The sequence below is a fragment of the Malaclemys terrapin genome, chromosome 3 (genome assembly GCF_027887155.1).
Source record: "Malaclemys terrapin pileata isolate rMalTer1 chromosome 3, rMalTer1.hap1, whole genome shotgun sequence".
Classification (NCBI taxonomy): domain Eukaryota; kingdom Metazoa; phylum Chordata; order Testudines; family Emydidae; genus Malaclemys; species Malaclemys terrapin.
This window is the reverse complement of record NC_071507.1, coordinates 49442773-49467209: the sequence shown is the minus strand read 5'-3', so window position 1 is coordinate 49467209 and position 24437 is coordinate 49442773. Positions and strand designations below refer to the sequence as shown.

Genomic DNA, 24437 nt, shown 5'->3' with positions numbered 1-24437 from the left:
CACAGAAGTCACACTGAAGTCAACAGGACTCCATGCATGTTTAAGGGCTTCCCTGTGTAGATTTAATTGCCCTCACAGCTTCAATCCTACAATTTGTTGTCCTTTGTTGATAATGACAAAAATCTTTCAATCTGCACTGCAGTATTCAATGTCAGTATTCAGCTAAAGTCAGGTATTAACAAGAACTAAGGAGGATTTTGTCCTTAGCCACCATAGTGATGGGTGCCAAATAAATATGTGTAATATTAATAGTAAGAAAAACATTCTCATTGATTTTTTTTTTTTGCTAGTTAAATGTGCTTCCCTACCTAAAACCTATTTTTAAAATGTTTCTGACAGCTAATTATCTCTTAAAGAGCTAATTATAGTATAAAAATTTAAAGTAAAATTCTCAATTTTTAGATGGGATTAATTGAATTTTGATTTTTCAAAATGTTTGTGTAGTTGACGGGTTGCCATTAATTCATAATTACATGTTAAAATAATTAGTGTACTGTAAGACAGAATGAAGTTTGTAAACATGCAGTACATCTTATAAAGTGTTTTGGAAAATATACTACATTAATGCAGATCATTATATTTCAGCATGGCCGATTAAAATACTCCACAACCTATGTAAATGCAAGAAAGCGTGTGGAATAGGCTGTGGTCATAAGACAGACAGTTACTTCAGCAAGGACAAGGCACACGAACACTTGGATCCATACTTTCATTCATTCTAAAATTACAAAAATCTCTCGTACACAATGGGAAATTTGGGATAGCTGCTATGAATTTTAAATATTGTGTATAGTAGAATCATAGAATCATAGGACTGGAAGGGACCTTAAGAGGTCTTCTAGCCCAGTCTCCTGCACTCAAGGCAGGATTAAGTATTATCTAGACCATCCACGACAGGTGTTTGTCCAACCTGCTCTTAAAAATCTCCAAGTACGACTGTTATGCTTATGTGTCAATGTTAAAGACAAAAACAGGCATATTTATGTGAACAGTGCCATTGCCTGCATAGTTCTTTACAGCCAAGAAGAGGGCAAGTTCTTCTCTCTTGAAAGTTTCAAAGGTTTTGCTTATTCTTTTAAAAATGCTTTCAGGCTTATGTATTTTTTACTCTTTTAATGATACATTTGAAGTGTGCTTTTTTTAAAATTACAAACAAGGGGGCCTTTAGACCCAGACAATCCTGAAGTATGGATTGTTGTACAGGAGTTTGAATTTTCAAGTCAATCCACTGTGGTTTTTGATGCTCTTTTAAAAGTAAGCTGAAGCTGCTCTTGAAAGAAACTGAAGTTATGCTGTTTTGAATACAGTACATCTGTCTCCTTTATCCCCCCCTCACACCATAGAACAAAAACTGCAAAGAACTACTGAGTAATCTGAGAAATACAGTTTCCTCATCTGATGTTATTTTATAATATAGATTAACCAACTGCAACATTTGGTTTTAAACTAAACTGTTACATAATAGGAATCAATGTGTGTTAGGGACAATAAACATTTTCTAACAAATCTAGTCTTTCCCACCACCATGTTAGCCTTAAAATGATTCAGAAATGGGTGAATTTTTTTCACCCCATCCCTCTTTGGCAAATTACAGTTAAAAATTATTTTTTTTACCAACAAGTTATATAGAAAGAGGGAATTTATAAAGGAAATGGTTGTTCAACCTCAACTACAGCTGTAATATCAGATGCCACTACATCTTAGTCTTGCTCATCATGAAACCTCTTTCACAAGTGCTCTAAAATAGTAACGGATTTACAATGAACAATTACTGTAGTGCTTATTAGCAAGTAAATCAATTTCTCACTCTACCACTAAGATACTTCATTTAATTAGTTCACCGTAAGCAAAGAAATGTTTTTGACATATCAGCCTACAACACACATCAGCATAATCAGTTTTTGGGAGACACAGTTTTGGGAAAGCATGGAAGATTTACAATCCAATGAAATCTAATCTAACAGGACAAAAAGTTCCAGTACATGTTCCACACAGCCACCACTTCGAGTCCCCCCAGGGAGAGATTTTAAAACAAAATGAAGGCTTAAAAGCAGCTGTGTGACGTATTACAGACATGGTCTGTGAGATTAAGGAATCCTTATAATTTCGCAGATTTAAAAGTTGATTTTGTCTGAAGAGAGAATTTCTTTAGCAGCGGCATGGATTCCATCCTCGGAATCCAACATGGAGGTCACAGTGTACTAAATCCCAATGGAAAAAGCAAATTCTTACAGTCTATCACATGGATACTTTTTCCCTGACTGCACTGTACAAGCACTACTATCTTGATACTTAACCAGTTTTTGTCTTCTCTTGAAAAAATTAGCACAGGTTTGAGTCGTATTACAAAATCTGAGACTTCTGTACTACAAATAAATTTTTCTTATTACGAGTTCATGCTTTTAAATGAAGTATCATAAATTCCTGTAAAGGTAACAAGCAAAAAAATCTGACTGTATGCCCCGAAGACCCATGATACTGCACAAGCCTGCCAACATTTTTAGGTTAAAATATTAAAGTATAAGAAAAAATGCTTCCAATAACTAGTCCAACAGCTGTCTGGAAGCTTTTTTTTTTTTTTATTCTCCCCAAAAGGAGATGCACCGTTTCCGGAGACAACACAATATCAGGTCGATGCCTGCGGTGGACAGAGCAAGCTGCTATTCCATCCCTGTTTCAAAAATAAATTTAATATACAGTCCTCAAATGAAGGACGTATCAGATATTAAACTGATAAGAACAGATATAAAACTTAGAAGATAATTTATTTTATTTTTAAAAAGCATATACAGCATAGCTTCTTATTGGTACACAGGAATAAGCTACCAAAATACACAGTTAACAGAATATTCACTAACTAATATAAGGCTAATGCTTATATAAGATGCCAAGTATACAGCAGATATTGCCCCAGCCGATTTAAAAAACACTCACACTTGGAATTGCAGGCGCTTTCTTTCTTTCTGGACCTACAAGTGGACTTGCTGCCATTTCTCCTTTGGATCCAACTGTAGTGCTGCTAAGTTTACGTGACACATCTTTGTCCCATTCCTCTTTCTGTTCACTTTCCACACTATTTGCCTGAGCCCTTTTTGTGTATGATACAGCAGGAGGAATTGATGGACCAACTGTCAAATAAAAACAAAATTATACTATCTAAAAACAATCATTGCTTCTCCCTCAGTCAATATACTCTGAAGTATGATTCTCTACATGTGGAAAAAAACCTTTGGAATGACTGTAAGACTGCAAGGCTGCTGTATATGTTACCTGTAAAATGTGATCGTTACACACATTGTTATCTTTAAATCAATTTGAACCACCTGTCTCTTCATTACAAATTTGAAGACATGTAGTGTACGTTCAGTACTTCGTGTTACATATTAGTATTGATTTAGAAGTTTCGACTTATATTTTAGTTCTAATTTTAACCGATTTTAACCATCGATTTGCTAAAAAACAAAGCAAAGAAAATGAGATGGGCAAAATGATGAAAGGGAAACTGTTCCAAAATATTTTTATTTTTTAAAACCTTTCCCTACTTTAGGATGGCCACTAACGCATCTCCTGAATACTGGACAATCCAATACTTTTGGGAATGGCATGGGCCCATTCCCGCCTGTGTGACCTCATCTCCATCAGCGTGACCTTGCAATCACCATCTGTGCGAGGTCATGCTGCATGCAGGATCCCTGTATCCACTGGGACAAAAGGGGTGGGGGTCACACACAGGCAAGACCAGAGCAGCACGCTCTTCAAAATGGTGTCCTCCATGCGTGAGACTGGATAACGTCACATCTGGTTTTACATTAGTGTCAGACGGGACAATCTGGACAAAAGCAGAACTGCTTTGCTTAAAAGCGGACATATGGCCTGTCTACCCTATCCTCACTCTCCTTAACCCATGAGTAAAGCTTTTGTCCACAGAATAAATTAAAACTATTTTATTTACTTTATGCTTATGTGGGAGAATCGCAGCTCTCCCCTCACAGTTCTTTCTGGGCAGATCCTCAGCTGGTGTAAAATACACAACTCCATTTATTTCAATGGAGTTCGACAGTTTGCACTAGCTGAGGATCTGCCCCAATGTATTATTTACTTCTGTGAAAAAACCCCCACTACTGACCTGTACAGGAGGGAACAGGATTGGTGAGAGGTGGAAGTCAAAGTAGGAGGAGGAAAGGGTCAAGAGTTTCTCAATAAAAAAAGTTTTAGCATTTGACTGCCTGGGTTTTTTTGTTTGTTTTTGTTTTTAAACTTTTCATATTTAAAATGTGAATATTTACTCCATTTTGTATACCTACTACCACCTGAAGATGCTTCCCAATAACTCTGTAAAATGATTATCCCTGGTTAACCCAATGATTTGGCCTTCGGTCTCAGAACGCATAAAACACAATAGCCTGCAGTCTTGGAGTTTATTCAGATCAGGAGTTAACGAACTCTTCCATGAACTATGAATTTGCAATACAGTGTTTTTTTAAAAAAAGTATAGTTTTGAATATAACAGAAAATTAGAACTTGTATTTAATTCCATACAGAATTTAGAAGGTGATAGCTACACCAAAGTAACAAACCCAAAAGGGTCAATTCTATTAAGCTGGCCCACATTTACCACAGAAGCGCTCGTACGGATAAGAAGCATCATGGTGTGGCGTGACGAGGCACACAAGAAATGCACAGAGAGGTGGAGTGCCAGGCTCACAAAACACTGCACACTCAGATTTAAATTGTGTGGGTTACTTTACTTGTTTGAATGTCATCCCCACCATGATCACTGAACCGTCGTTGTTTCTGATTGGTCGATATACTCCGCTGGACTTTCAGGTGAGCAGGAGACTGCATAGAGCTGTTGTTGAGGTCACTGCTGGGTCGAGACCTTTGACTCAGGTTACTACTGGACAGGGATTCACTTCCTTCAAACTACAAGCATAAGAAAGCATTTTAAATATTTTTGAAATGTAGACAAATTAACATTATCAGCACTACCACATTATTATATAGTGAAGGATTCCTATATAAAGCACTTAATTTGGTCGTTAAGGCTTTTAAATTAAATAGGTTGGAATAGTCATCTCATGTCCATTAATTCTTGGTGTGGCTGAGGAAGTACTGCAGAAGAGTTTTATTCAGTCTCTTTCATCCTATAGTGCTCTTAGGAGGCCAAGAGAAGCCAAGCGTAGATGATGCTGATTTACAATTAAACAGGTTGCCCAGGTTTCATCACTTTGCCCAGTGAATATTTCAAAAACCATTTTATTGGTAATGATTTTTTCTAACTGATGTCTGTTATTTCCATAAAACACTTCGGACGAGATCCAAAGCCCATTGAAGTCTACAGAAAGACTCTTGGGAACTTAACGGGTTTTGGATCAGGACCTCAGTAAGTCTCTTCACTTTGAGTAGTGGATTTCTCACCTCTCTCCAATTCCATAATTTTAATGGACACAACGGACAACAGTGAATAGAGCTAAATTTCCAAGTGCTATGTAATTTTCCATAAACACCACCACCACTGCCAATGGAACTCAATCCTAATAATTAATGCCACCACTGTTACATTCTTGGACCTCTCCTGAATACCATCAAATCACGTACAATGGCTAACTGTCTTGTAATGTGGAAAAATGGAGACAATTACATTTTATTTGTTCGTTAAAAACACACTTAATCCAGGTCTGCAAAGCAAGGGCAGAGCATAAATAAACTGTCACCCAACCCAAGCTAAACTAATTTCTGAAAGTCTTATGCAAAGTGAATATAAAATAAAAAAACCAAATATAGCATGTTCAGTACAACTAGATTTAGAACTCAAACTGGCAGATATAAATTAGATAAAACTTACTTCAGGTGGTTTTCTGCCTAGAAGCAGGTAAGTAGCCATGACTTCATCATACTTTTGCTTTACTAAAGACTCATGGATCTCCTCTCTTGAAAACCCCATAGTGACCATTATGTCTAAAAATAAAAAAATAAAAAGCATAGTTTATTCTTAGCAGGACAGGTGCCCTAGAGATTCTTGGCAATTTCTAACACTGAAAATTGAAAACATAAAATTAGAAGATAACTGATGATTCAAATGAATCCACATTGTATTTATTGTTCAGTAATGGACAGACTACAGCCCCATTGTTTTCATTGTTAGTTACTACTTTCTTGAAAACTTTGTGCCTATGCTATTTAAATGAATAAACTAAACCATACCTAACCTGGCAAACACAAAGTATCTCTAGAAAGGGCACCGCGACTAAGTTAAAGTTTCTCTTTTAAACAAACAGCAAATACATTTTACTTTTGTAATAAACCAATTCCCTTTGTGGCACTTTCTATCAAATTGTTTTATTTGCAATAAAACATTTATCATCTATTTCCACATAATAGGAAAATCCTTACCTATTCTTTTGGTGTCATTAAAATCTGGTTCTGGCTCAGTATATGGCTTTAATTCTTCCTCGTCATGGCCAACATTCATCCACCGATCCTTCATAATTTGCTAGGAAATTAAACAAATCTCAGCTAAAGCATTACACTGTTTATTCAATTAGGGCTTTAAAGTAAATTGAAAGCCTCCCATTGATTTTAATGGGAATTGAATCAGCCCCTGTAAGCACCAGTTTAGAAAACAAGATGTTTCTTAGTTCCAGCATCAACCAATACATATTTATGTGAACGACAACAATACTGCTTGGCCAATTAACTAACCAGGAATAGGACCTTTATAAAAGGAGATCTTGTATCACAACAGAGCTCAAAAGCTTCCATTATCTGCATGGTAAAAAGCTGGACATAAGTTGCCCTTTAATGTAGTTACCATAATAATAAACCACAGTGATTGCTATTAGGAGAGACGTTGAAGGAAATTTTTAGGAAATTATCTGAAACTTATAACTTGAGATGGAGCCCTGCTAGCTTAATAGGTTCTTTCTATCTCTATAATTTTCTACAAGGCTTTTCAAAGAAAAAAAATGAAACAATTATGCTCTGTCATTATCTCATTAGAATATTCTATTACTGTACATCTTTACACACACTGGTTACACAGGCTGACTTGCATGTCATAGTTGTCTAAAGCAAAAAGGGTCAAGCAGCAGCATCTAAACAAGGCTCAGTGGCTGCTTAACCCTGCTCAGGAGCAAAGACAGACTCCCTTCAGTGTGTGCAGCTGGAGCTGCACTAGTGTATCTCTGGTGACGTCAGATTGAGGTTTCCAGTTTAGACTCTGAGCATTATATTGTTTTCTGATGAGCTGTTTATTCTGACCTCCTCCCACTCTCTTCTTAACTCCTTGTGCCCTCAATACTCTTCTATACCCTTTGCTTCCCCATCTCTTCTTCCATGTCCTGGTCTTTTGAACTCCTTTGTTCCAATTCATTCATCCCTCCTTACTTTCTCCCTCACCCCTTAAAATATTTAACATGAATTAAAAAAATAAATAAAAATTAAAAAAAAAACCCAACCAAACAAAACCCCCCCCCCCCCAAAAAAATCAGATTAAAAAAAAAAAATCCTAACACAGTACATTTGCCAATCAGCAGTATGATTGGATGCTGAAACCCTGTCTCTGCCTCCCCTATTTGTCTCTCTCACACTCTCTGCTTGGACATTACCTAGTACAACGGGACCCTGAGTTTGGTTGAGACTTCTATGTGCTACTGCAAAACAAATAATTTATTCCAAAACAATTTTTATAACAACAATTTCTTTACATAATTTAAGAGCCTGTGTAGAAATGCCACTATGTTCCCAAATGACTGTTGTCCTTTGCAAGCTAGGACAATAAACACTGGCTATGACCATTCATCTTTTCCTGTGGATTGTCTCTCTTTAAAAAATATTCACAGTTCATCTCAAGAAAGAACTTTGCATTTAACTATTTCCATGCTATGCAACCATCTTTAATATTATAGATTGTATCTATACATTTTTGCGAGATTTCTTCCTGATACACCTTGCCATTCCTGAACAATTATTCAGAGGGAATCCCAAAACTCCACCAAATTTACTCCTTAAACACATACCTACCTCCTGCTGAATAGCTAGAAACAATACTTATCCTTCAGCTACGATGACAGGTAGCAAAGCCTCTTTAGAGATCGACACAAATGCCGCTCACCAGGTTGCCAAAAGAGAGACGTGACCACCAATCTATCCTCCCCCCACAAATTCCAAAAATGTCACCTCCAGAAAACACTTCAGTTGAATCCCTCTAAGAGAGAAAGGCTCAATTTTCCTAGGATGTAACCTGGGTCTTGCACTACTACATGGCTGCCAAACTAAAGACCCATTTTTGTCTTACTGCTATTAATAGCACAGAGAACAAAATCTTAAAAACAGCTATTCAGATATGTCAGTTCACTTATTAGCCAACTAATGTTTTGCTGACAGTAAGATCACCAGATATATGATTAAAATTCTGCCTCAGAAATAATCTTCGTAATTATTTTTGCTAATGGACACAAACTGCTGCTGTCTTCTGGCCACAGACTCAGCTGACAGTTGACTGATTATTTACAAGGAGTCTTATCACATGATTGTCGCTAGGACTATTACTATCCAACTGCAAGGTTCACAACAGACAGAAGATGCTGGAATGCTTCAGTTCATTAGTAGTATTCTCAGCAAATAGAGCAGGAATGCAAAACTATTTCTACAATGATATTTTTGGCAAGAGGAACCACCCTTCTGAGAAGCATCCCATTCCTCCCTTCCATCCCCACTAGATCTTCCAGCAACATGACTGGACCAACACCATTTTTGATGCAGTGCTATTAGTTTTGTCCCTCTCCTTGCTATTCAGTTCTATGGTTCAAAAACTTCTCTAATCTAGTTCTCCATATTTTAAAGATGAGTATGTTTTTAAGCTAAAATTCAATTTTGTCAATTAAGTACATTAATTTAGAGATATTATCTAGTTATTGTTCAATATCCAAAAGAGCCCACTTGCAGTAAAAGCACTTTTAAAGCGTATGGAGATGATCTAGCCTCAGAAGGATCAGTATTACATTTGTAGGGAGTTCAGTCTGGCTTTTGGTCAGCTAATTGTACAGCAACAGCTTTGGTCGGGATATTTTAAAATCTGATTATCAACCCAAACTATATTTCAACTGACTAGATGCTGTGCAATGCACTTTGCCTGAAGTCTTAGGGAAGGACTATCTAGTAATGTTCTGGCTTGGTTTGAGACTTGCTAGTCTCAAAAACATTCATTTTGTTATTCTTCGTAACTGTAAATCTGCCCTGTTGCAACTTCCCTGCTTCTCATTTCTTTTAGAGAACTTGAAATCTTGTCAATTTAAAGAAGTCCCAAGTAGTTTCTGGTATTGTACCTGCCCCTAAATCAGGGGTTTTCAGGACAATTTTTTTGGTGGCCTCCAAGTGCAGCCACCAACTCTTGCTGGTGGCCGCTCTCACACTTTTCCCTAAAATACCTGATTAGCTTTAGGAAAACCAAATACATATGCACATATACATGTCCAAATCATTGTAATTTATTTATTGCTAGCTAGTATGTCTGTTGTGAAAAATGGTATAAACAAACATACAAGTATCACTTTTCACAGCAGACTGACTTAGCCCTGGCAAGCCTGGGAACAAATTAAGCCCTGGATGCAGGGTTGGGGGAGGCAGTGGGGCCAGGGGAGACAGGAAGGCAGTGGGGGGCCAGAGCCCGAAGCCCCACAGCTGGAGCCCAGGGACGGAGCCTGAAACCATGTGGCCAGAACCTGCTGCCCCTCCACCCCAGGGCTGAAGCCCAAAGCCTGAGCCCCACCACCCCTGGGAAGGTGGGGAACTCACTGGCTGCCTGCTCCTCCAGCGTTGTGCCCAAGGTATCTCCTGAGTGGAGCAGGGCACAACCCTTGCTGCTGGCCCCAGCATCCAGGAGCAACAGAGAGGGGGAGAGGGTTCTACTTTGCCTTCCCCACCCCACCCCCCCATCACAGCCCAGGAGGCTAGGCTGCAAGAAAAGCCCCTGGTGGCCACATTTGAGAAACACTGCCCTATATATCCCAGCAACATTTGTGATTTAAAAGTAGGAAAAGGTTGTTTTACAAATATGTTTCCCTGTTCCCTGTTTGTATGGTTTATAATATTTACATAACACATACCAGCCCAAGGGCTAAGCCTACTGCTTAAGGCGCTGTTTCTTCAGTTCCAATTTTGTTACTGTTGTTACTGGTAAACACCCTCTGGGGGTGGGGGGGAAACAAAAACAAACAAACAAACAAAAAAAACACACACTGGATCTCTTACCAGAGCAGCATGAGAGTGTCATGCTAGTGCATGGCTCAGAAACAACAAATGACCAGTAACAAAAAAAAAAAGTGAAGCGGACTGAGCAAAATACTGTCAAAACACACAAACTAAAAAGAGAAAAATATTCTCAAATCTTTTCCAGTTCCAATAACCATATATATTAATTGTAACAGTAACAAGTGCAGCATTTTCTGATGGAAATGTGAATTTTAAGTTGATTTTGTCCCTATAGTTAACATGCTGAAGAGGACTAGAAGCAGCACTCAGGCAGGTATATAAAACAATTTATTTCCAAGCTAAACTTTTCACCCCAAATAATACTTCATATCTCATTAATAAAATGCATTTTTGTGACGGTGCTCATCTTCAAATTAGAGGATGGATTCTTGCCCTATGTTTCATTTCAAGAGTGCCTCAGATTCTGTTTATTCACTCCCTTTTTGCAGATATTTGGCAGTAACCCATTTTCTACCCTAGAAAAGTCGGCTCCTGTATGGCTGCCATCAGCAACACTCTACAGGGACAATGATGGGTTTCAAAGAATAGGAGTATATGATTGTCATACTCAAACACTGAGGAGCCCAGTTATGCCTCCAGGGTTTCCAAGAATCTTTAATCTGAAGTGCTAGACCTGAATCTCTTTACAAGAAGAAACTTATAAATGGAAGGCTGGAAGAAGCCATTCATTCTGACGTCAGTCTTTCAGCTTCTTGCAGTTACTAAGCTCTTATCAATGTATTCTCTAGGCAGGAATATAATGTAATTTATTACAATCAACCAATCAGAAAACGCCATTACCCAACTTCCATCCAACTGTTGAACACAACAGTTATTCTGAAATGAAAAATACTTGTGCCAGAAAGCTCAAACTACTACACTGGAATAAAAAAAAACCTGCTTAAATAGGATGAATTCTCTGGAACACCACCCCCTGCTAGGAAAGCAAACACGCGAAGATAAAATAAAGGTCACTAGTGACTAATGCACATTGTACCTCAAACATTTTATCATCCGTTGTACTTTTTATTTCAGATACGGGATGGGCATTATCAAATAATAAATCTTTCTTTGCCAGAGATCTCCAAAAGCAATATAAAACGGCAATTAGATTTGTGGTCTAAATCTATACATAAAAAAATATTTGGTGTAATATACTACATCATCCCCGGAGCCAATCAGCAAACATATGCTGTTACAGGAAACGGCATTTTACATTAAACTACTTGACTAAATTGTACATTTTGAAGCACCTTACAAAACTGTTAAATAACTGCTTAAAACCAGATTTCCCCACTCCTGGTAAATCTCGCATACATTTTTACAGACAAAACCGCATGACTCAATTCACTGTAAATTCTCATAAAATAGATTTTTAGCTGAAGGACAGGACAGAACTAGTAGTATTATTTCTTGGTTACCAAAAAATAAAATTATTAATGTCCAGGAAATTAGGAGAGGAAACAAGATTAAGCAAAACTAGCTAACAACTATCAAGTTTACCATTGTAATGGCTTTCAATATTTGTGTTTATGATACCAGACAAATGAAAACTCATTTCCAATTATAGTCAGAGCTATTCATCTTGCCTCCACTCTCTAGGCAGTAGGCTGGCAATTTTAAATCATGGCAAGAACTCTTGGGGCATTGCTTCGCACTGCTTTTTGTTTTACCTCAACCAAAAAAATGTTCCCCAAAACAGCCATCTACAACCCCATTCTGCTTTCCACATTTTTTTGAACTAGCTCCATGTTTGACCATTTGCAAGAAGCCAAATGGAAGCAGTTTGCACTTTGTAATGCTCTTAAAGTGACAGTCCTTTGATCAGCCAAAAGTTAAGAAAGGGAAAAGACTCCACAGCCTCGCCTCATATTCAAACTGCACTGCCCTCTGCAATGCTTCCTGACAATCCTAGGAACTGCAGGCCTCTACAACAGAAATAAAGTGGGATCTCGCTTTCAGAAACAATGTCCTGTCTAGTTATTGGAGTAAATAGCTCATTCTTGCTGTGAAGATAATTTCAGAAAGAAATTACTTACTTCTAAGCTCCCTCGTTTGATTGGATTCAGTACCAATAGTTTTTTCAGTAGATTTTCACAGTCTGTGGACATATAGAATGGAATACGGTACTTCCCCCGTAATACTCGCTCCCTCAGTTCCTAGATAGAAAAGAAAATATATTCTTGACGCTGAAAAGTTAGCAAATTGAAATTGAGATGTCAAATTTCAACTGTACCTTTAAATTCTGACCATCGAATGGCAAGGAGCCACTGACTAGTGTGTAAAGAATAACTCCAAGACTCCATACATCCACCTCTGGGCCATCATATTTCTTTCCTTGAAAAAGTTCAGGAGCAGCATAGGGTGGGCTTCCACAAAAAGTGTCTAGTTTGTTACCAATTGTAAATTCATTACTAAAACCAAAATCTGCAATTTTAATGTTCATGTCTGCGTCAAGTAGAAGGTTTTCTGCCTAAGAGAAAAATATTGAAAGAAAAATGGCCAAATGTATACATCACAATAAAGATCAACATATAAGTGTGCATCGCTTGTTGAGAAGAAAAGTTACATTTTCCAAAATAGTCAGTTTGACATTAGAGAACAAAGGAAACAAAACCTGTGAATTCACTACTTAGAGTATTGCTATTTAAAATATCTGGAGTTCAATTTTGAGGTGCAAATAAAGTTAAATTCAAAGGATTTATTGTTCAGACAATAATTTACAGTGTATAAAGCTAGACAGCAGTTAAAACTAGTTGACTGTGGATTCAAAAGCAATCTAGTGCTTCTAAATTGAAAGCTTTGCCTAGAAGACTTAACTGGTTTGCTTCCAAAGGATATAAATTGAGTCCCAGGCATTTTGCCATGTGTATGGGTAGGTGTGGGAAGAAAAGGGGTTGATTCTCATTGATTAGTAAAGCATGTTGATTTGCCATTAAATATAGCTTTTACACTAAACTTGGTACATTTTGTTAACTAAGAGAATACACAAAAAGAACAGGAGTACTTGTGGCACCTTAGAGACTAACAAATTTATTAGAGCATAAGCTTTCGTGGACTACAGCCCACTTCTTCGGATGCATATAGGAGGATACGCTACATCTATATGCATTTATTTAAGCCGTTAAATAGATTAAGATATTTATTCTTATTTTTACATTTTTATTGTGTTAGAAAATAGTGAATGATGCATTTCTTATTTACTAGATGATTAATATTTACTTGTGATTTATGTTGTGATGTATATGGATGAAAATTGGAATTCAATTAACTGCATGAAAACAGCATTATAATATTGGTTTTTTTTAATCAGTTAAATAGAACTACCTTAAACATGCCACATATGTAAGTAAAAAGGTTGATCAAAACAAGTTCTGCATGCAAAACTAACTGATTTATTAGACAAAGAAGGTACCTTTAGTTAGTAAATGTAACTGTTTGTTTCTGGTCACCATGTCCTTCAAGATTTTTAGAACTAGAAGATCATCCTCTCACACCTCATTTTTATTTAGAGACTGGAAGAGGAAAACAAGCTTTCCTTGTTTTTTCAACTCTCAGCCAGACTAGTCTTTGAACTGTATTAGTTGGATAAACTGAAATGAAGAAAATAGTCCCTGCACCAGGAGAAGAGGTTACTGCTATCAAAAGCTGATTTGGCATTTCAAACAAAAGTTCTGGGTGCCTAGCCAGTGACTTCCACCATTTCAGTGGTTTGACTTTCTTTAAAAACTTCAGCAACAAATATGTATTGCTTAATTACTTAAAATTAATTATAGTAAGTTTAAGTCTTACTTCATTTTTAAACAGGTTTATTTTAAAAAAGACAATTAAATATTTTTTTTATTTTAAAAAAAACTTCAGTTTTTTTCCACCCTCATTTAGGACTTTAAAACACAAGTGTCTGTTTGGACAACAGATATTTCCTGATACTTTCTGTACTTTATTTCATCATCCTTTGCCAAAGTTTCCCCTCCTCCATCATTACTCAGCATGCTTTAATAGCAGCAGCAGCCAGGCAAATCTCAGAAACATTTACTTCAATAATGTGCTGTGTGTATTTACACAGGTGGAATACAGGATAGTTACTATAAAAGTTTTGTCAGCTTGAGTTTGTGATAGTCACATTACTCAGGAGCAGTGAAGCTACAATGAGTTATGCAGGTCAACACAAACAAGTGCTAAAGAAAATCTTCATACCACAGCATTCCCCCGTCTTTTGGATATGCGATGTGTTAAGGAGAAAACTGTTTTAAAAACCTGTAAAAGGTTCCCAAGCAGTTTTATTTTGACTATTTCTAGTATCCATCTCCCTGCAAATCCAGGAGCCTTGGTTACCATGAGTACAACTGTATAAGCCTCAGAGGGAGAGAAATTCAAAATTAATATAAACACACCTCTATAAATAATCAAAAATAGAAAACATCCAATGTCTCGTGACTTTATGGAATTTGAAGTAAGTGCTGGGTCCCACTGGGAAGCCAGGAATCTCCCGCTTCCAAATGGCATAAAGTTCTCAAGTCTAACCCTGGAATAGCTCAAGACATTAGACTTTAAGGCTGTCATATTTTAATATCTACAGCCACTGTTACTATCCCAGCATTGAATCCTACCATACCAGGTGCAACTTTGGAGGAAATAGAAAGGCTGAGTGGAGGAGGAAATACTTCTCTGGAAGGTTGATTATTTAAATCAGCTCAGGGATTTGGAATGTTAGAATATGCCCTGGGCTTATTAGAGGGCAGAGGACAGGGACATTTATCAAAAATGTATGATAAGTACAATTAGCATGTCTCTAACTTCTCACATGGCAATCCTGTATGTGTGTATTATACCGTATACATATAGATACATATAAAATATTTTGTCACATTCAAATTTAGCAAAGTTAAACTGCTAAAACTACAAATGGGTGAGATATGGTGAAGACAGCTGCAGAAATGCTAGTAATTTTTTGGTGAAATGGAATGCCTCAGCCACAATGCAGAGTTACTCTTCAGTTAACTGAAACAGCACTAATTTCTGATGGTATATTACAAGGAACTATACAACTATCAGAAGTGAAAGTAAGCCGGTATGCCCCAGAGCCGGTACAGCATACCGGACTGGCTTCCCCAGGCGGCAATTTAAAGGGCCTGGGGTGCCCAGTAGTGGCTGGAGCCCCAGGTCCTTTAAATTGCTGCCAGAGCCCCCAGGTAGCGGAGGTGGCCAGGACCCCGCTGCGGTAGCCGTGGTTGGGAGCCCCTGGCCCTTTAAGTCACCGCAGGAGCCCCGCTGCTGCTACCCCAGGACTCCGGGAGCAGGGCTCAGGCAGCGACTTAAAGGGGCGGTAGCAGCGGCGGAGCCCTGGGCCCTTTAAATCACCGCCTGAGCCTCACTGCCGGAGTCCTGGGGTAGCAGCAGCAGGGCTTGGGTAGCAATTTAAAGGGCCTGTGGCTCCGTCCGCCGCTACCGCCCCAGGCCCTTTAAATTGCCACTTGAACCCCACTGCCAGAGCCCTTGGATAGCGGTGGCAGCCGGGACCCCCAGTGGCAATTTAAAGGGCCCGGGGCGCCGCTGCAGTAGTGATGGCCAGAGGCCCATGCTCTTTAAATGGCCCCCGAGCCCCAGGGCTCCTAGCCGCCACTACCGCAGCCCAGGGCCCTCTAAATCTCGATTTAAAGGGCTTGGGGCTCTAAAGGCCCCACCCCTTCCGGTTGAGGCCCCGCCCCCTGCTCAGGACTCCTGAGTACTGGTAAGTCCTTTAAGTTACTTTCACCCCACGTGCCAGTTCTGGAAGTGTGATTTGCCTAATTACTGTATTGTTATTTCTCAATGAACCGGTTGTTGGATGTTTTTTCGCGTTAATCGCACCCCTTTGATTCATTCTCCAGGACTTCAGTATCGCTTGCCCTGAACCCCATGGAGTTCTTTTAAAAATCAAAGTGAACCAAGATTGGCCTACCTCATCATTCCTTCCAACTAGTCCAGCAAGGTTCTTGGCACACAATGCCTTTACATTATTCACACTGGGCGAATCCCTGACTCTCCCTTCTAATTTGTTTTGAAACCATTGAAAAAATAATACTGAGTTATTTTGGAGAAAAGAACCTTTGCTAACCTGTAGGAAGTAATTAGGTAGATTGAAGGAAGATGATGAAAAGCAGGAGTGGGGGAAGGAAATACACAAGGAAAGAAAAAATTCTTGCTTATGTTAATTTTTAAAAACTATCTTTAAACAATTTGATAGACCATTTTTGTAACCTTAAACCTGGACTCGTCAAACAATTTCATTATAACTTGAGGATGCTTCCTGTTAACTTTAACCAACATATCCTCGGCTATAAACAGTTCAGCCTTTGTTTGTTCACCTCAGGCTATAATCATTATACATTAAAAAGGAAATATCCTCAAGTTATAACAAACTCTTAAAACTTTCTCTTTATTGGTTAATCCTTTACTGCTGCTTCTTTTAGTTTGTTTGGTTGGTTTTTGCGCAAGCAAGAGACACCCCTATAACCAATGACAAACACATTGCGGTCCTATACTGCAGCATACTGCCGTCGTGACTATCTACGTTCACACATGTGGAGATGATGTGCAGCATATTTATTACCTAGCTCAAAGCTTCTCTTTCTTCCCCCTTCAACAGCTCTTGGTAAATATAGGAATAACTAGAGAGGAGGGCATGTCTCAAGATATTTTTTCTCCGGCTTGTAAAGTTTCAATTCCCATGTCATGGAAGTACAGTACAATTTGGAATAGGAGTCAAGTTTCAGAAAAACACATTCAAACTATAAATTAGTCATAAATTGTAGTCCAATATTACATCCAAGAGAAAGGATGATTCCGCTCTTTCTTAACACAGAGTTACCATCTGAAAAGCATGGCTGATTTACTCATACTATAGCTGGATGCACCCTGAGGAACCTGTTTTGTAACAAAGGACTGTTATAGTCTGTTTTTCATTCCTCGGACTTTTTATGTTTCAGCAGAATCAGGTACTCTTAATAAAAAGCCAATATACTGCTATTTGCTTTATTCTGCTTAGTTCCACTATGCAAAGCAATAACATACTTTATGTAGCAGTTCAAAGCAAAGAAAAATTTCCGGAAATGCTTCAAGAAACCACGATACAGAAATAAACTGATATTTGCTGTCCTTCTACTAGGCCAAAAACTGTAGTTTGTTGATCAACAATCAGAAAGGAAACGGATATAAAAGTATCATAAGACAAGAAGGGACATTAGAGAGAGATCAGATGCATAGAGACCCTGGATCAAGACCTCCTCTCAGGCAGAAGTTTTGACATTTCTTGTGTGACATCGCTAACAGATCTGTAGACTGTTGATTCCAATTGACAAAATAGTTCTTGAATGTGAAGTCCTTCACAGACTATTCAAGATTGCTTGCAGGTTTTCACCTAAGGCAATGGGAAAGCACAGTCTATAGGCCTAGAGGGTGGAGCGCCACTAAAGTTATGTTGCAAGTATAAATTCCCGAAGACCTTAGCATTGCATGAGAATATTTTCAAAGATTAAGGCCTCATCAATCTTTGTATTCAACTCACATCCTTCAAAAGGCCAGTCTTCTCTGGTAACCTGTACCTCCTTAGGAACACCAGACACTTGTAGCTAGGATGACTGTCCATGTCAGCTGAGGTTGCCATAGACCTAGCTCCTACATCCAAAGCATCAAGCTCTGCTTGAAGGGAAATGCATGTAACATGCTGTCCTTCAGTAATCAGCTATTTAAATTCCTCTCTGCAGTCCTGCAGGATCTTGCCAGTGAATGCTGCAATATTTTCATAATTCAGAAAGTCATTTTGCCAACAGCAATTGATAGTTGGAGATTCTCATCTGTAAGCTTGCCGATGAGTAGTTTTTACATCCAAAAATATTAATGGATCTGACGAAGTGGGTATTCACCCATGAAAGCTCATGCTCCAATACGTCTGTTAGTCTATAAGGTGCCACAGGACTCTTTGCTGCTTTTACAGATCCAGACTAACACGGCTACCCCTCTGATACTTGATTAATTTTCTGGGCTCCTGTCCCAGGGGATAACTTTCAAAGGGCCCTTGTGTCCATCTTTTGTAGACTGCAGATACCACAAGGGATCCTAGAGTAGAATGTGAGTAAAGCAGCTCAAATCCAGAAGACAGGACCTGGTACCTATGTGCTGCACTTTTTCATGTAGGAACTTTCAAAGTTGGTGTTTGCCAGAGTAGTTTAGCAGGATCCAAAAAGCCTTCAATTAAAGGCATTCGTTAGACAACTTGGTATAGGGGCGTGCAGGATGTCCAGGAGCTTATGAGACCTCTCCTGGACCACTTCTACCAGTACCTCCAGCATGTCTGCCTCCATTCAGAGCAGTTCTTGGAAGGATTTGTAGTCATCAAGTTTGAGGAGGCTTACGGCAGAACCACCTTATCAGGAGATGGTACATTAAGATCCTCAGTCTGAAGCTCTACATCAGAGCCATGATCCAGATGCTCACCAATAATGAAGGTTCTTGAATAGTTTTGGGTGCTACTCTCTGTAACAGCAGAGACAGAGCTTTAGATCTGGCTATGATGCAAATGCTGCTCCCCTTGTAGACTGAAAACCCCATGTGTCCAGTACTATCAAAGCTGTTGGTAAGCATAAGGACCAGGGGGGCCGGGGTGGAGGACACCAGGAATTAGGATCCCTACGTCTTTTGGAGATAAGGTAACAATAATAAACCCTGGATTCCCTTTCAAAGATGTAAGTCATTAATAATGACCCTAGGGAATGAGAAGGCTCTTTGCTATCATCAGAAGCTGAGGGCTGCTGCTCCTGAAGTAGTGGAGCTGAAGCAAGATTCCTAGTAGACACACTCTCGTCACCTGTTCTAGTCACTACCAGTCTGTGAAGTACTTGGTACCAGAGGGGACAAACCTTAGTATTAGCTAACAGTGGTTAGTTGGTACAGATGAGACAGATCTCCCAGTACCATACAATTCCTTGGTACTGAGAACTCAGGTGCCCAGAAGAGGTGAATCGATGACACTGGTACCAGGGTGGTTGATACCAAAGATGCCAATACTGTGTGCTTCAGTGCTGCACAAGTAGTACCTGGTGAAGTTTTTCAGTCTGAGGAGACCAATACTGGGGCTCAGTGACTGGAGTCCAAATGGGTCACAAAGGGACCTTGCAGACAAATGCAGAAGATTTATGCTTCTTAGAGCTAGTTTCCAGTAGAGGAGAACTAGATCTCCTCCCTTTAACATCAGAATGCTCCTCTGCCCCTCTGTCATTAGAGGTGTTACCAGTTGAGAAGGAAGACTGTTCATATCAAAGGAGCAGGCTGATGAGGAGGTGACAGCAGATGACAACTGCTGCCCCAGGGATCCTGGGGTTTTAGGAGGGATACATGCATTTTTCCATTAAGAACATTTTTAGATATGCATCACTAGCTTTCTGCATCCTCATTGAGAATGATTTACAAATTGATCACCTGTCAATAACATGTCCTTCCCCAACACGAAACACATTTGGTGTGTCCAAAGTTAAGAGGCATTACTGCCTTGTTGGAGGGGCAATTCTGAAACCCTGGCAATTTCTGCTTCACCATAGCAGGCTGATGCTGTGCTGGGTAGATCCTGAGAAAAACAAGTTCCCTATAACAGGTACAGAAAATAAAGAGGGAGGACAAAAAGAGGAAAGACTACCCTAATCACCAACCTAACTATCCTCGCTGACAATAACTATCTACAAAGAGCAATAAAGGTTGCACAGTGAGTGAAAGCAGTCAGACGCTGCAGGACTCCAACTCTGAATCACCGGATACTTATAGAGTGAAGAACAACAGATGAAAAAACCCACATTCCTTACAGATTTTTAAAAGACGTGGTCAGTTTAAGCATTTTACTATAAATTGTCTTAATCTTGAAACCATGATAGCTGGCAGCATTTATGAGTACAATAAATATGCATTAAAATGAGCTTTTTCATCTTCAATTTGCAGATATTTGTATATCATTAGTAAGGTTACGATTCTGTCACAGGTATTTTGAGTAAAAATCCCTGATTTTTACTAAAAATGCCTAGTCGGGGGGAAGGGGAGGAAGGAAGGGGAGGACAAGCAGAGCGCTGCTGGGGCTTGCAGCCACTCCTGCCCCGCCACTGATCCTGCAGCAGGGGCTGACATACTGGCCAGCTGCTGCTTTGGCAGTCCTGAGGCTGCTAGTTACAGAGGTCCCGGAAAGTCCTCCATGACAGAATCCTTAATCACTAGCTATAATTTTTGGTCTTGTGGTTAAGGCACTAAACAGGGACTCTGGAGATCTAGGTTCTTTTCGTGTCTCTTTCACAGGCTTCCTTGTGATGTTGGGCAAGCCACTTAATTTCTATGTGCCTCGCTTTCCCAAGTATGGAATGAAGACAACAGTACTTCCCACCTCTGTTATGAAGCTAAAGTCATTAATGTGTTTGAAGCATTCATACTACAGCAATGGCAGCAACATGGAAAGAGAGGTAGATGAACCTGCCCTAATACTGTCAATTAGTTACGTTTAAAAAAAAGCAGCACCCTACCTTGAGGTCACGATGAACAATGCACTTTTGATGACAGTATTGCACAGCAGATACAATCTGAAACACCAACATTTTCAATAAGAATTAATTTGAATCCCTATATAATTAGGGTTTTTCATAGCTTATACTTAATTTTGCCTCCTAGTATGCATTAGTGGAGAATGAAGTATTTTTACATACAGGGAGTGCAAAAATCCTTAAAGTAACTGATGTTCTCTTGGGTGTTTGTGCATCCCCAGTGCTGGAGATCGGGACTTTTTTTTGATAAGCAGCGTTTACCAGCCTGAGTCTGTGCTCCAACACCTTCATGCCCCTCTTCAAGGTTATAAAAAGAGTTATAACGATGGAGTCTTCTACCCCCCTCTGATGTTTTTGGAGCTACAGCCTTTGCCAAAGGAGTAGAAGAGACAGAACTTTAGTACACAAACACCCAGAGCTCTTTTTAGTAGAGGAGGAGGTCTGCTCACAAAGAGAAGGATCCTGGGAGCCCAGATCTGAGGCTGGCCTCAAGCATTTATGGAAAAAGTACATTTTCAGTCTGGCCTCTCTGAACTTTTGTATTCACTTTGAAAATGAACAGCAAATTGAGCATTTGCTAAATATATGCCCTTCCCCTAAGCAAAATAAACATTCAGTAGTAGGATAGCAATACCTCATAAAGAGCCATATTTGAAACCAGGTGATTTTGGCTTAGCAACGGAGACTGAGAACCCAGTACTAGGCAGCCAAGAAATTAAGAACAAAGTTACCCAAATGAAACGTATACTAAATATAATTCCTAAATTATACATAAATATTTACTAACTAATCCTATGCAAAACACAAACAAAATGGACAGCGCTAGTCATTTCATCTCAGCCTACGCTGCAGTTAGAAGTTACTGACAGGTGGCTGGCCCACACTGAACCTTTTCTACCCTCAGGCAGGGGTTGCACAAGTGCTCTGAGCTGCAAGCACAAGCCAACAAGTTCTGCTAGTCCAAAAAGGTCCAAATCTCCTGTGTTGGGAGCGCACAAACACCCTAAAATGGAATACTTAAAGACAATAATTCAAAGAAGAAATATCCATTTAAAAACTTTTCCACTATGTTGTTATTTTAGTGAACAATATGCCATAACTTTTATATCCTATGTTATTCAGCTACCACATTATAAATTACTAATTTGTTGACATTAATCTTTTAACCCAGAGGACACACTCCATAAAATGGTAAAAGGTATTTTTATGTTATTTATCCTTCTAGGGTTAAGCATCCAAAACTTCAGGGCAAAAGATTTCATTACAGAACACAGTCCTCAAAGTAACAGAAATTATCAACATATGAAGGGAATCACTTTAAATTAATTTAGCCCATTGAATGTGGCATCATTCTAGTCAAATTATTTTATTCAATACAGCACTAGCAAATGCTGTTTGAATGACTGTATATCACAGATGGATGTAATGAAGATTTTTAAAATTTTAATAAATATAGACAATCTCCCTTTCAGACTCTCTCCTCATACACTGTCCTGTTACTCAAATGACTGAATGGACTTTGCTCAGTTTCCCAAAAATATTACTTCTAGAAAGAGAGAAAGCATATAGTTTCAGCCCAAATGGAGAATTTTAGAGGAAGTTGTGAACATGTGACAAAAAATAACTAAGTTTAATTTTCTCTATTACAGAAACTATCATGAAATGAAGAGATTGGTATGAGGAGACTTCAACAAGTAAGTTAATTTGGTATTAAGTTAGATTCTTTATATGGTTATTTTGCATCTTAATTTTGAAAAAATGAAACACCAAGTTATTTAGATAGAATAAGCTATTTATATAAACAAAAGTGCACAAGTAAAACCTTCCCCTAATCCTCTTGACAATAACCACACATGAAGATTAGTACTCGGGAAGATTAGTACTCTAAAATGTTAGAGTATTTTAAAGTGTACCCCTAATAAAATACATGATATATTATAAATGAGTAAACTAAACGTTTATATAGCCATATAACAACCTCACTGAAGAACATCTGTTTATTTCAGGAGACTCAAAGAGTTAATAAAATCTGAAGTGAGTCATAGTGAAAGAAATTTAGTTTCTCAAGAATATCCATTAACAAGAGCTTAAACAGTCTGTTTCTATTTTTAAATTATGCTCAGGATCTAGGTATTTTCCTCTTGAGAGATTTTTCCATTCTAGCTTTAATACATATATCACTACAACTATGAACTTTTACTTTTTTAAAAAAAAAAGTGCAAATATTTTTGAGTTCAAGTTCATTAAAAATACTGTAAACAGAAACAATTTCATACCTGCCTAAATTTTGCACGTGCCTCCTTTTCTTTCATTCTTCCATGTGCAACTAAGTAGTCAAACACCTCTCCTGAACCAGAAACAGATGAAGCATAAGTTATCTTGCTCAGGTTTTATTATTTATACCAGACTATCAAGAAGAAAAACACCCATATACTATGAATTTGGGCCAGATGCTCAGATAGTGTTAACTGTTGTAGCTCCATCAACTTCAATAGAGGATCTGATCCTCCGTGTACAAAAAAACCTCAACACATATATGTGTAAAAATCCACCCACGCAAGTTACCGACTAGGCTTATCAAGGAAAAACACTGTCTGCACGTTTCAGAAAACTAACTAGTCTGTTTATTAAAACCATTCCAAATATGCCCACAGTCTTGAGGAGGAGAGAGGGAGAAGCAGTCAGGAAAGATTCCTTTTTACTGCTTGTATTTGTGTTCACTGTTCAGACCTACAAGAACAGATTCCTTCCTAGTAAGACTTCAGTTTTTTAAAATTCTTATATTAAAACGAGCATTAAATGAAAGACCAATTTAAAGTGTAGTTAGGGTAATAAAGAATAACTATGTAAAAGGGATAAGGTTCTAGGTGTAAGGGGTAGCACCTTCTTAGACACCAGATTTGCACTGCATGTCTTCACATCAGTTTTATTTTGTGAGAAATTTAAGGCCAAAAAGCTCTTCACCAAATGGCTCTCAGATTCTCATTGCTAGTGGTCTCTCTCTCCCATGGTATATGACAAATGGCCATCTCCAGTTGGTGGAAGCTCCACTCCCTTCCAAACAGCCATTTCCCCATCTAAATGGGTACCAATTGTGTTCCCACAATTCACCTGGCTTTCTTTTCAATCTGCCTGGCCAGCTGTCCCATGTTCTTATCCCCAACTCCCAGACCTTCTTGCCTCTGTTGCACTGCTCTGACAGAAGGTCAAGATGAGAGGCAGGTGCTCTCTCTATTGCTGATGTAAGTATAAGGATGGGAGACGCACAAGGCCTGAGCCTCTGCTAGAAAAAGTCAGATTATCTCCTGGTATATCATCAAAATCAACAACTACACAAACATTTGTAAAGTAAAGTAATCTACTGTGCATAACACTGTTAATCGACAGCAGAACTGTACCTTAAAGTTCTGGTTAGGGACTCCATGAGGCAGACAGCCAACATGCAATACAAAAGACATAACACAACCCCAGATGTCAAGATTGGTTTCAGTTGCGCATCTGTGCATGAAGATTTACTTTCCACTTTTCAGTTTAACTACAAAACTGGAGTTCAACAACTACTTACCCCCACTGGCATATTCCATTACCAAATACAGTGTCTTTTCTGTTTCAATAACTTCAAATAATTTTACT

The 24437-nt window shown here is 38.6% G+C and overlaps 1 protein-coding gene and 1 pseudogene across 6 annotated transcripts in view; both read right to left on the bottom strand.

The window, feature by feature from the left end:
- MARK1 (microtubule affinity regulating kinase 1) overlaps positions 1–24437 on the bottom strand; it is a 110066-nt gene that overhangs the window by 19100 nt on the left and 66529 nt on the right. For 3 of the 6 annotated variants that reach the window (XM_054021844.1, XM_054021841.1, XM_054021843.1), the window contains exons 5-13: positions 24370–24435; positions 23081–23151; positions 20787–20843; positions 12488–12724; positions 12291–12410; positions 6394–6493; positions 5846–5958; positions 4770–4923; positions 2935–3128 (exon numbers count right to left, since the gene is read on the bottom strand). In XM_054021844.1, coding sequence (XP_053877819.1) covers positions 2935–3128; positions 4770–4923; positions 5846–5958; positions 6394–6493; positions 12291–12410; positions 12488–12724; positions 20787–20843; positions 23081–23151; positions 24370–24435 — 1112 coding nt within the window. The other 3 variants (XM_054021839.1, XM_054021840.1, XM_054021845.1) reach the window with 2 other exon arrangements.
- On the bottom strand, positions 2594–2763 carry LOC128835168 (U2 spliceosomal RNA; annotated as a pseudogene).